This window comes from Anser anser (genome assembly GCF_964211835.1).
Source record: "Anser anser genome assembly, chromosome: Z".
Lineage (NCBI taxonomy): Eukaryota > Metazoa > Chordata > Aves > Anseriformes > Anatidae > Anser > Anser anser.
The window spans coordinates 31,352,270-31,364,635 of record NC_139723.1 but is presented as its reverse complement, the minus strand read 5'-3'; the positions used below and the strand labels follow the sequence as shown (position 1 = coordinate 31,364,635).

At 38.9% G+C, this 12,366-nt stretch overlaps 1 protein-coding gene across 2 annotated transcripts in view; it reads right to left on the bottom strand.

Annotated features, from left to right (window-relative positions):
* Positions 1 to 8,561: 8,561 nt before the first annotated feature.
* LOC310889500 (protein limb expression 1) overlaps positions 8,562 to 12,366 on the bottom strand; it is a 28,920-nt gene continuing 25,115 nt past the window's right edge. The window contains exons 5-6 of one of the 2 annotated variants that reach the window (XM_083817043.1): positions 10,734 to 10,811; positions 8,562 to 10,011 (exon numbers count right to left, since the gene is read on the bottom strand). In XM_083817043.1, coding sequence (XP_083673169.1) covers positions 9,751 to 10,011; positions 10,734 to 10,811 — 339 coding nt within the window. In that variant the 3' untranslated portion in view covers positions 8,562 to 9,750. Of the gene's footprint in view, positions 10,036 to 10,733; positions 10,812 to 12,366 lie in introns of both variants that reach the window. The other variant, XM_083817042.1, reaches the window with a different exon arrangement.

The following is a 12,366-nucleotide window of genomic DNA, read 5'->3' as shown; positions in this document are numbered from 1 at the left end:
AGAGCTCTCCCTCCCGCTGTGTAAGAAAGCAAGCATGGAGGGTGGGAAATTGGGATGGCTGATCCTGTTGGTCAGACTGAGGCACAAGAAGGAAATGCACAGGCAGTGGCAGCAGGGACATGTGGCCTAGGAAGAGGACTGGGACGCTGTCCAGATGTGCAGGAGTGGGATGAGGAAAGCCAAGGCACAGACGGAACTGAGCCTGGCAAGGGATGCAAAGAATAACGAGGAGGGATTCTACATGTACATTGGCCGGAAAAGAAAGGCCAAGGAGAGTGTGCCCCCTCTGGTGGATGAGAAGGGGTAATGACAGACACGGAGAAGGCTGGGATGACCTCATTGCAGCTTTTCAATATTTAATGGACCTTATAAATAAGATGTCCTATCATAAAAGTGATAGGACAAGGGAGGAAGGTGTTAAATTAAAAGAAGGTAGGTTTAGTCTAGATGTTGGAAAGAAATTCTTTACTTTAAGGGAGGTGAGGCACTGGCACAGGTTGCCCAGAGAAGTTTTTGATGCCCCATCCCCGGAAGTGTTCAAGACCAGGTTGGATGGGGCTTTGGGCAACGAGGTCTGGTGGGAGGTGTCCCTGCCCATGGCAGGGGGACTGGAACCAGGTCTTTAAGGTTCCTTCCTATCCGAGCCAATCTATGATTCTATAATTCTATGACTCTATGATACTGATTATTTAGAGCTGTATCACCAAACAACTTTTAAAATAACTCTGAAAGAGATAGCATCAACTTGTCAAATACATGTAGACTTAAAATTGTTCTTAATAGGATTTATAATGTTGTCCTATGTCCTCTGGGGAGGAGTCTACCTTCTGATTTTTAAAAATTATTTTAATTTTATTTATTATTTTTAATTATTATTGTTATTATTTTAAAGAATGTGTCTTCTTAAATTATAAGTGGTGTGGAACAGCTTTTGTCAAAAGTTGCAGCTCTGAGGCGTCATTACTGAATTAAGTATCACGCAAAATTTCACTGTGGAAAATATAGTACAGAAGTAGCTACTGTATGTGATGGGGCCTGCTTTCCTAGAAATGGCTGAACACCTGCTCACCAGTGGGAAGTAGCAAATGAATTCCTTATTTTGTATTGTTTGCACATGCATCTTCAGCTTTACCTAGTTAACTGTCTTTATAACAGCCCACATTTTTTCTCACTTTTACTCCTCCTATTCTCCTCCCCATCTCACTGACAGGGAATGAGCGAGCAGCTGTGTGGTGCTAAGCATCCTTCTAGGGTCAAACCACAACAAGCTTTAATTATTCTGTTGTTTCAATGTGTACTGCAGGTGATGCCCAGCAAACAAGAGTTCTGTACCAAATCTTTGGAGGCCAGGTTATACAAAAAGATCTGATTGCTATGCCTTTCATGGAAAACATTATCTACAATTCCTATACTCTGTAACCATCTCAAGCAGTTATATTTGAGGACTTTTTGAGTATCTTTTCTTTTTTTTTTTTTTTTTTGAAAATTTTCTTATTCTAAATGAAAAAAGCTACTAAGAACGAAGTCCACAAGAAAATTATTCCTCCTGAGTTCAGTTGTTGACAGAACTTTGCATTACTACACATGAGCTAAACCTGTGACTTGGTACACTGCTTGATAACATTGCTGTGTTATAAAGCATTGCTTTGGTCATGGATATAAAACACAGCACCGTATGAGCTGCCGTGAAAAGAATTAGCTCCATCCCAGTACAGTACTCCACTCCCAGCACAGTGACAAAAATGTGTCCTTCCCAGCACAGTACTCTACTCCCAGCACAGAAATAATTTACAAAAGACAGCATATTGGGGGTGTGGGGGGGGGGATGACAGCTTTGTAACGGAATGATTTATTTCCTCATTTTTCTCCCCCATCAGCCTGCAGGAGATTTAAAATTAGGTGTTTATAGCCACTGTATGCTATTTAGAGGTACCTACAATGCAGCCAGTGGACACCCAGAACACCCAAGAATGTCATCCAGCTGCAAACTCCTGCCCACTGAGCTTCAAGTTGATCTGTACGCAGGAGTTTTCTAGATTAGACATAGAAAATAACTGTTCTGCTTTATATTGGTAAGGTTTTGACAAAACCACTCTATACAGCTTCTGATGCTACACTAAATTAGCATGTGTCTTTCCTGGAAAAAGTCTAAAGGATGAATAACAAGGGTCATCAGAGATTTAAAAGGGAAATACTGAAGGACATGGGTTTGTATCATCTCATGAGGGCTAAATTCGGATATATGCTAACAGTTGGTAACAGTTTTGAAATACGTTAGAAGAATCACAGAATCACAGAATCGTCTAGGTTGGAAGAGACCTCCAAGATCATCTAGTCCAACCTCTGCCCTAACACTAACAAGTCCTACACTAAACCATATCACTAAGGGCTACATCTAAACATCTTTTAAAGACTTCCAGGGATGGCAACTCAACCACCTCCCTGGGCAGCCCATTCCAATGCCTAACAACCCTTTCAGTAAAGAAGTTCTTCCTAACATCCAACCTAAACCTCCCCTGGCACAACTTTAGCCCATTCCCCCTCGTCCTGTCACCAGGCACGTGGGAGAATAGACCAACCCCCACCTCGCTACAGCCTCCTTTAAGGTACCTATAGAGAGCGATGAGGTCTCCCCTGAGCCTCCTCTTCTCCAGGCTAAACAACCCCAGCTCCCTCAGCCTCTCCTCGTAAGACTTGTTCTCCAGACCTCTCACCAGCTTCGTTGCCCTCCTCTGGACTCTCTCGAGCACCTCCATGTCCTTCTTGTAGCGAGGGGCCCAAAACTGAACACAGTACTCGAGGTGCAGCCTTACCAAAGCCGAGTACAGGGGGACAATCACTTCCCTAGCCCTGCTGGCCACACTGCTTCTTATGGAAGCCAGGATGCTGTTGGCCTTCTTGGCCACCTGAGCACACTGCTGGCTCATATTCAGCTGCCTATCAACCAGTACTCCCAGGTCCTTCTCTGCCAGGCAGCTTTCTAACCACTCATCTCCCAGCCTGTAGCACTGCTTGGGGTTGTTACACCCCAGATGCAGGGCCCAATTTATACCCGGCATATAAGAAGGCAATAACTGATGGATAGATCTGATGTTAAGAAAAGGATGTAAGCATAGTTATATCTAAATGCATATTGTCTTGAAAGCTGTGGGATTTGTCAGTATGGTTTATCTATAATTGAAATTGTCTGGGGCTGTGATTTGAATTCAGATATATTTTCTAGTTCTCTTAGAGCCTGTATTCAGTGAGTGCTGAAGGATTCTTTTTGTTTTGTTTTTCCTACTCTTCCACGTGAAGTTGCAAAGCAAATATCAATCTGGACTCAATTTATCTTGGAATATGAATTTGTTACAGATATAAAATGTTGGTTTCGAGTTCTTTTTCTCTGTCTAGTCACAAATAGTAACCCAAAAATACTAGACAATCCACCTCTGAAATGAGAGATTGAAGCTTAGCTGTATGCTGAAATTTTCAGTTTCCACAGCCAAGCAAATCCTAAACACTGAAATCTTTTGACAAGCACTTGTCATAACTCATCTTTATGAAAAGTTCAGCTTTGTAGAAGAAGTTAGTGATTCACCTGTGCATAAACTGAGGTCTCATTTTTATCCTTTTCTGGACTGAGTAACCTCATTTTTGGCTGACACCATGGGGTCTTCTTGTTGTCTGTTAGAAGTGACTTGCAACACTATATAGGGTGAAGCAGCCAGGTTTTGTGGCTTTTCATCTCCTTTTAGAACTAAGAAACATTTTCTAAGGGGGGGGGGGGGGGGGAGGGGGAGTGGGGAGTGGAGGAATAAAAGGCACTGCAAGATTCCCAGCCAGTTCCATTTGTAGGTTCTGGAAGCTGGAGAAGTTACACTGGAGAATGTTTGGAATTTTATTTTCCATATCATATTTTGCATACCTCTAATTGCTCATGTTTTTGTCTTGAAAAAGGGCTTCATATCACCTTCCAAAGAGATGTAGGAGGCAAGGGGTGAGGGCAAAACTTAATACATTCTACAGTGGCACTTGATCAGATCAGATCAAATCATGACTGATAGTCAGCCTGCAGTATGAGATTCGCTGACAAGTGCCTGTTTTGCAGTCTGCTACAGACTCTTATTTCTCTGTTGCAGAGAGTAAAATAACAGCAGTATTGTTTCAGTTTAACATTAAGGGATGACTGGAGTAATGCTTACAATAGATCAGCATGAAAGAAAGAAGCTAACATTTTCCTGCTACTTACTGGTTATTTTTACTTGCACGTTGTTTGTAAGAATTCCCTGTGCTCCCTTTGTATTAAGCTAAGTCAATATGCTATGTATTTAGATTTCACAGGCTTCCTTCTTCATATTCCATGGAGCTCAGACCAGTCTGCATCTGACAGCTGTCTGAGAAGTCCATATTTTGAGATGTGTTCTGGGAATGAGAGCTGTTTTGATATTTCTACATATTCCAAAACAGGCATAATATGGCACAGACACTACTGATTCAACTGTATTACATTTAAAGTGATTCAGAAGCAAATCAGGTAACAGTAAGACAATTTATACTGTTAATTACATTTATAGTAAGGGAATAGATTCACAGTGGATTTACAATTTCTCCATCCTTCAAGTCTTGAGGTAAAATACCTGTATAATATAAAGAAGGAAAATAGGAAACTAAATTCTAATTCACAGATTAACTAAATTCCTTTATTTTTTATTTTTTTTTAATTTTTTATTTTTTAAATGGACAGGATGTTCCCTCCAAAATTTGTGATAAAAGACATTTTTGGAGGGCATCTGCATACTGATGTTTGGTTTTAAGGTAAGTTTCATATTAGTGCATTTAGGACCATGCTTTATTTATTTATTTATTACAAGTGTTCTGCAATTGGTCAGTTGATGAGCAGGTCAATGAAATATGATAAAACTTTCTACCTGCCTTATCAATCAGTGCAAAAGAAAAAAAAAATAAAAAGGAGATTTCCAGAAGGCACAGATGGGTAGCTAAGTGTTTTAAAGTTTGCATAGGGGAATATCATTCATCTGTGACTGCCTTAGTAGAAAAGTTGCATCCTTCAGGAGATCTGTAGGGGAGGAGAGCACAAGATACTGCAAAGCCTTGCAGGCAACTTATATATTTTACATGTAACAATTCAGATCAGAATCAAAAATCTATGAAACGTTTTTTATATGTTCCTAACTATAAATATTTCATAAACAAAAGCAGATAGGTATGTAGATATATTATATTCATATATGGATAGATATAGATAAATGTGTAATACATTTATACATTATACCCTGCCTTCCACAGGGACTTCTTGGTCCTTGACTGATGGTTTCTGCCACTTTATGAATAATGGTTACAATTGCTGTCTTGGGCTAATTCACTTATTGTGTGTTTAAAACCCTTTTCTTTACTGTTTGCACTGTTGTACAGAATCTCTATTTTTTTATGTCTGTAATGGCCACAATGATTACTTGTATTTCTTGACTTTTTAATACATGGATTTTTTTTATCTGAGTTGTGTTTTACAGTAATATTGTCAATATTAATCCAATGTACATGCTTTTTAAATCAGTACCACAACTTTTTATAGCTGTCATAACCAAGTAGGCTGTGAATCTAACTGGCCTCCAGATCACGGGAAATAATTCCTGGTTTTATATCTATATTTCCTACCAAACAGTTAGAGTTTACTATGTACTTCTCCATACATGATTTGCAGGAAGTGTCATACAGGAACTCAAAGCTGTGGAGAAGCTGTGAATAGAAGTGATGCATATAAAAGGCAGAGCTAAAATTACATGTGCGGAAGAGTGAAAAAGCCAATGTCTTATATCTTACAACCAGGGCACTTTAACATGAGGAGGAAGAATCTGGCTAAATATGTAATTTTAAAGCTCAGCTATAATTAAAAGATTAATACAATAAGTACACACAAAGAGAGTACAAATAATTGTGATTTACATACCTTTACATACCTTTTCCCCTACTTACTTGTTCCTTTAAATTAGGAAATACCTTGACCAACAGAAAACAAAGAATAAACTTCAAGAAAAAGAAAAAGGGGAGGGGGGGGAGTGGGGAGGGAGATAAGGCTAATGAATCTAAGACCAGGAGGAACAGGCTCAGGTGCTCCAAGTTTAGTGACAGTGACTTGGTACATTATCAAATACGCCCAGAGTTTTGGTTTCATTGAGATGAGATCATCAGTCAGTCTTACGCAGTGTTTTCCTTTGAAAAGGGTTGAGGTTGTAGATGACAGTAGTGAACATCCATCTGAATAGAGGCAGCAAAAGACTGGTGTCTGCTTTTGGCAACCTCTGTTGTCAAATGTCTGACAGATTGTTAAATCCAATGTGTTCAAAGTGTTAGGCTTTTTTTTTTTTTTTTTCTACAGTTGTTCTTTGTTGTTAATATTGCACTAACTGGGATATACCAAAAATAAAGCTAAGTTTTAAGGCACAGTAAACTGCTGCATCTTACCATGAGCAACAACATTTACACTGATTTTCTTTTTTTCCTCTTTCAGGCCACTTGTTTTGGTCCTGAAAATCCAGCTTTTAATGTGTGTGAGAACAACAATACCTAGGATAAATGTGGCAAAGCAGAGCTTCCATATACCTCTCTTTAATAGGGTGAAGGCAAAAATACTCTGGATATTTTCACAAGCAGATGGTGAAATAGCCTGGTGGGAGAGCTTTCTCTGCCAATTTTAATCCAAAGTAAATGATACAAGCTTCCTGACAGGAGTGTGCATCAGGGGTCAAAGGATTCTGGTTTTCCCTGTCTGCTGGTTTATTTAGCAAACTTTTGTCATCACTTCTGAATTTTCTGGATGCATTCCACCCTGTTCATGGCATTACATCTCCTGATACAACTTCATCTCTTTGTGATGTAAACAGATGAAATACGCATGTACCATTCTCTTCTCAAGTAGCGAAGAGTTTAAGATAAAGAGCAAGAGGGGCAACACTTCAGAGGGCTCGTATTAGAAACTACAATAACCTTTGCTTCTCAGCTGCCCTGAACAGGAATTTTTTCTACGAAACTTCAAAGCATCCTTTACCTGACTGTCCCTCTGAAGGAATGATGTGGTTGCACAGTAAGATGGCTATACATCTTCCCAACAACTGGCAAATGGGTGTATTTTGTTACAGAAAAGTTGGGATTGAGTCTGGTTCCCTCAACACATAGTTACTTCCAGAAATTGCAGGTGTCTATGTATCTATTGAGGGTAATGCCAGAGTAACCCATGTAATCCATGCTACATGTACATTTTGTAATCCAAAGGGACATTTCACTTATCTTCTGCTAGGTACCTGAGCATAGTTTGTGCTGACGACAACTGGGCTTATCTCGTGCTAAGGCTTATATTAAGATAAAAATATGGTGAGGAGAGACAGGAGTGAGGTGAGGATGGTGCAAATGGGAAAGTAGGCAGTACTTGTTAAATGCAACCTGGCAAAGGCAGCCTCTAGTTTGTGTCTTCGCATTAGCTCAGACTGCACAGAGAGCTGGGACGTGGCTTCTGACTTATTTGTCTGTGTGTTGATGCGTTGATTTATGTAGAAATCCTTACAGCTGAAGTAGCTAATAGGAAAAATAAAGCTTGAATGGTGAAGTATCAGTCAGTCCATTGTAGTGTAATTGTTTATTTCTTCATCTGATCAACAAACAGAAATCCTTTTTTTTTTCTCAGTACTTTGTGTATAATCCGCTGTTTTAAATAATTTAGATACTGCATTGATGGGAGACAAACCATTACATAAATTACTCAACCTAAATGCACAAGGTAGTATGTATAATCTGTTGATGCAATGTGAAAATTGTTTTCACTTTATTGTTGTACATCTGGAATGTCCTGAAAGAGGAGTATGTTTAAAACGGTCCTGTCAAAGTATTAAAAGTTAGAAAAAGTTACTCCTCCAGTTAATAAAACATGGTTTTTGAGTAACAGAGTCAGCCAGCTGTGTACACTCTTTTGATGTGTCATTCAAAAGGAAAAAAAAAATGAAGTTTCCTATTAACTAGTATATTGCTCAATATCCATTTTTTTTCCATTTTTCATCCTACATAATAATATTGCTTCAAAATGATTTTCTGCTCTTGGGACTTGTTGGTTCCTGCCAATAAATTAAGATTCTTCCCTCCTCAGTGGGCATAAAGAAAGAATCCAAGACTCTTAAAGTCCATGCCACTATCATCTTAGGCAGAGATCTCAGATTGCTGTGGAGGGAGGCTGCTTTCTTTTCTTTCCTCTGGAAAATTCATGTACAGTAGACAAGAAGGGGGGGCGGGGAGGAACACAGCAATGTCTGTTTTTCTTCCTTCAGAAATAAAATTCCATTACAATTTTCTCAAATTCTGCACTACTCCTGTTCCTTTTCAAGCTGTGATTTCTGTAGGTAGGCTCTAAAGGCAGCTTGGCTCCCCCTGTGCTAGGCATCTGTACTGTACAGCCGTCCCACATCCTCTCGCTAGCAGTGGTGTGCATAGTTCTGCATCAGAATTGTTATTGCTGACTACTTCCCTAGCAGTAGTGTGAACAGTTTTGCAGCAGGATTATTACTGCTGACCTGTTTCCTTGCTTTTTTTTTTTTTTTTTTTTTATATATATGAGACGTGACGTAGTTGTGTGCCCAGTTCCACAAGGGACAAAAATGTTTTTTTCCCAGCCTGTTTCTCTTCCAGTTGAACTATTTGGCTCTTTTATGTGAAAATATACAAAGTTTAAAATAAATTGTAATAATGCTACAAATTACTTCTGATACTACTGGGTTGATTTAAATTACAGCTCTGCCAGGTGTCCATTCTTCTGGCAGAAGCTTCTGGGAAGCAGAATTAGAAAGAAATTAGCTCAAATTAGTTGTCCAGTGTCTTAGCACCTTTCTGTCTTCATCATCTGCTAAAATAACATGCCGGTTATTATGAGCCCTTGCCTGATGCAGCCATATGCTGCTGACTTTGCTCCAGGAGCAGCACCTTCTGGCAGAGGAATTATGTTCACAGTCAGAAAGGGGAAAGGAAAGATCTTGAATCTCAGTAGGCATTTGTTGCAGTGCAAGTAAGTCAAATCTCTTTGAAAAGGCAGATAAAGTCTGACTGGCAGACTATTATCACATACCATTTTTTGTCCATACTAGACAGAACCTGGTCAATCTACTAATTTTTGCTTATCTTTATGTTTTTACAGCTTTGTAACATCTTGTTGGCTGCAACAGAGTTTTGAAGCACATTGAATCCAGAGTAATAGTTGTGTGCAACTTTTTTTTTTTTTCTGCTTGGAAGGTTCTTGCTACCCTTGAATAAACAGAATAAATGAACTTCAACACTGCCAAGAGGACACACAGATGCTGTGAAGGAGTCTGAGAGTAAAAAGGCACCAGTGTCTAAACTGCCCTTTTTGTCTTTCATTGCTAACAGTCTGTAGGTTTCTGACAACAATTTTTACATCTTCAGTAAAGAAAATATAGAGCCTTTTCGCAGAACTCAAAATCCAGAGTACCATAAAACCTTTCTGTGGTTTGTCTCCATTTAGGTTTACATATATCTTAGTACCAGTACTACATCAAATATTCGTGGTAGCTTTGGCGTGACCTGAAGAATATTTCTATCCACCAAATAAAAATGAAAACCAAAAAAAGACATCAGTGCTTTTAGATACAGAAATTAAAACATCCATGGAAAAGAACGTTACCAATTTACACATGGGGTATTTTCAACCTAGACAAATATGTTACAGTTTGAAGTCAAACACCTTCTTCAAGGTTACTGGTAGCCATGTAGGGCCAAGCTCATTTGATCATCCCATGAAGAAGTGGTAACTTGATCACTGTAGATCTGACTCAGTGCTAAGCTCAGTATTTCCTTCTTTTCTTTGTAGAACCTCAGTTCTTGCCCGGCTTTCCTGACTTCCTCCAGTTCCCTAAGAGCCACTTGCAGCTCTTGGGAAATAATTCCTGGAGATTCTTGCTCCTTCATAATCCAGTCCAGGGCCATGTGACTTCTCATCTTTTCATCTAAGGAATACTGGGAATAGTAGGAAATTACTTCCTATTATTCAGGAAAGTAACAACAGTTATGGAAGTTAGTTACAATTTTTTATTTTTTTTTCCCAACAGTTTCCTCAAGAACAATTCAGCTGGGCAAAAATTACACAGCAATCCTTTTGTAACATTCTATACATCTTTAATAAGCTGATCACTACAAGGGAATAAAATGTCCATCAAATGTTGAATTACTTTATAAGAGGCTTAAAATGCTAAGATGGAACTAAATTTGCCTATGATTTTTCTTGAAGAGAGGTGACTTTTTAAATGTTAAAAGTAATTTTCTTCCCTTTGGAAAACTCCGAATGCATATTTTTCTGTAGATTGTAGTACAGTACAAAACTTAATTTCAGAAGTTAAAAAATATCTTGAAATTTTTCAATCTAATGCATTTACAAATGTTTTCCCAAAAATGGAAGTCAAACCATGCTGGGGTAACAGTTTTTCTCCAGTCAATTTTCCACCTGTTTCTTGATAGATAAAACTGAAAATAGTCCAGGGCTTCTTGCAGTGATAACAAGGGACAAATACAGAACATGTAAATGTATTTTAAAATTTAGCTTTGTCTGAAGTCCCGCTTATATCAAAATAAAGTAAAAATACATTAATTCAGAACTTCAGAAAGTATATAGATTTACATATTTTAACCTCAGGTAGTTGCCCACTCACACAGCCAACTTTTAGATGTTAGTTATGTCATACCTGCCGGGAGCACTTTGTTTCACGTAGCGCTTTAAGGCTTCCGTTCCAATGTAGAAGCTGAAAGACAATCATCAGCTCCTGCAAAATGGAAGCATACTGATTACAGATTGAAATTTTTGAAAAACACACCTTTTTGCTTAAGAGAAAAAAGAAATAGAGCAGATTCGGTGTTTAAAAGTGATGACATAAAGGAATAATATTAATCCAAATCCCATTAGAAGAATTAGAAAATGAAAGGCTTATAGCCAGGGAGCTGACAGCTAGTATTTCTTCTTTTGATGCAAGTAGAGTACTAAAAATCATGGAATCATAGAGTCATTCAGGTTGGAAAAGACCTCCAAGATCACCTAGTCCAAGCTTTAACCTCGTACTGACAAGTCCACCACTAAACCATGCTACTAAGTTTTAGGCTATCCTCCCAGGCTTGTGGAGGAATCAAACAGGCAGTGCAGCTCAGCACTGAAAAAGCCAAATTTGGTGGTGGGGGTGAGGGATGTAAATACTTAAAACTGAGGGATTTATCTCCCAGGTAGTTAAATCTTTGTGGGGGTCTAGATCTCCTACGTCTGAGCAGGCTGTTACATTTTCACATATATGCAGGATGTGCCGTCAATTAAAAAATGTGACCGCCAAGTGGGTGGCATTTTACATGCAAAGGAATGTTTTGCCTGAGGATTGCCTGAGGATCCTGAATCAAAAAGGGAGACACCTGCTCTTTCCACATTGGAAGCTTTAAACAACTGTGTACATTCAGGGGCCTGCTGTGAAACATGCAAGGTTTCCAGGAATGCAATTACTTGCAGGCACGCACGATGGCCACCCGTAATCATATTCTAAGCAATATAGGTTTAAGAGTGATCTGCAAAGAAGCTCTTACTTGCTTTTAGGTGACCACTACAACCTTGCCTGTGGTCATAGCGCTGTGGTATTTAGAGCTTTAAATTACTTACTTTCTAACCTTCATTGTGATGGAGTGTCATCTGGAAAATTACTGAGGGTGCACTTGATCCAGATCATTGATAAAGGTATTGAAGAGAACTGACACCAATACTGAACCCTGGGGGACACCAATAGTGACTGGCCTCCAAATGGATTTAACTCCATTCACCATGAGTCACTCAAAGCTTCTTGTCTTACTTGTCAAAGTGGTGAGGAACAGACACTAAATTTTAATTAGGATAATTTTGGATTTGGATTTATAAACATATTTTCTTTCACAAAACTCTCTTCTTGTAGGCCACAACATATTACTCCTTTAAATGTGGTTGCATTTTGAGTGTGTTCTTTCTCAAAGCCCGATTTTTTAAAGTCATTTCTCAAATTCCTGTTGGCTTCCACCCCTGCATGAAGTGCATCTTGGGAACAGGAGAAGGGGTAAGACTGGACATCAGAAGGATGTAACTTAAGCCACAGCGACTCTCCTGAAAGTTTACTATTTCCAGTGCAGTATCATTATTTATGATATTAAATAAATAGGGCAGCTTTTCCCTTGATGACATTTTTCACTCTGGGTTAGATATGCCACAATGAGATGTTACTTGTAACTCAGCTTGAATGCATAGGCTTCTGCAAAAATGCAGTTCAAAATGGGCATGCTCTAGGAATATTCATACTGTTTTCCCAAATTTGCTCC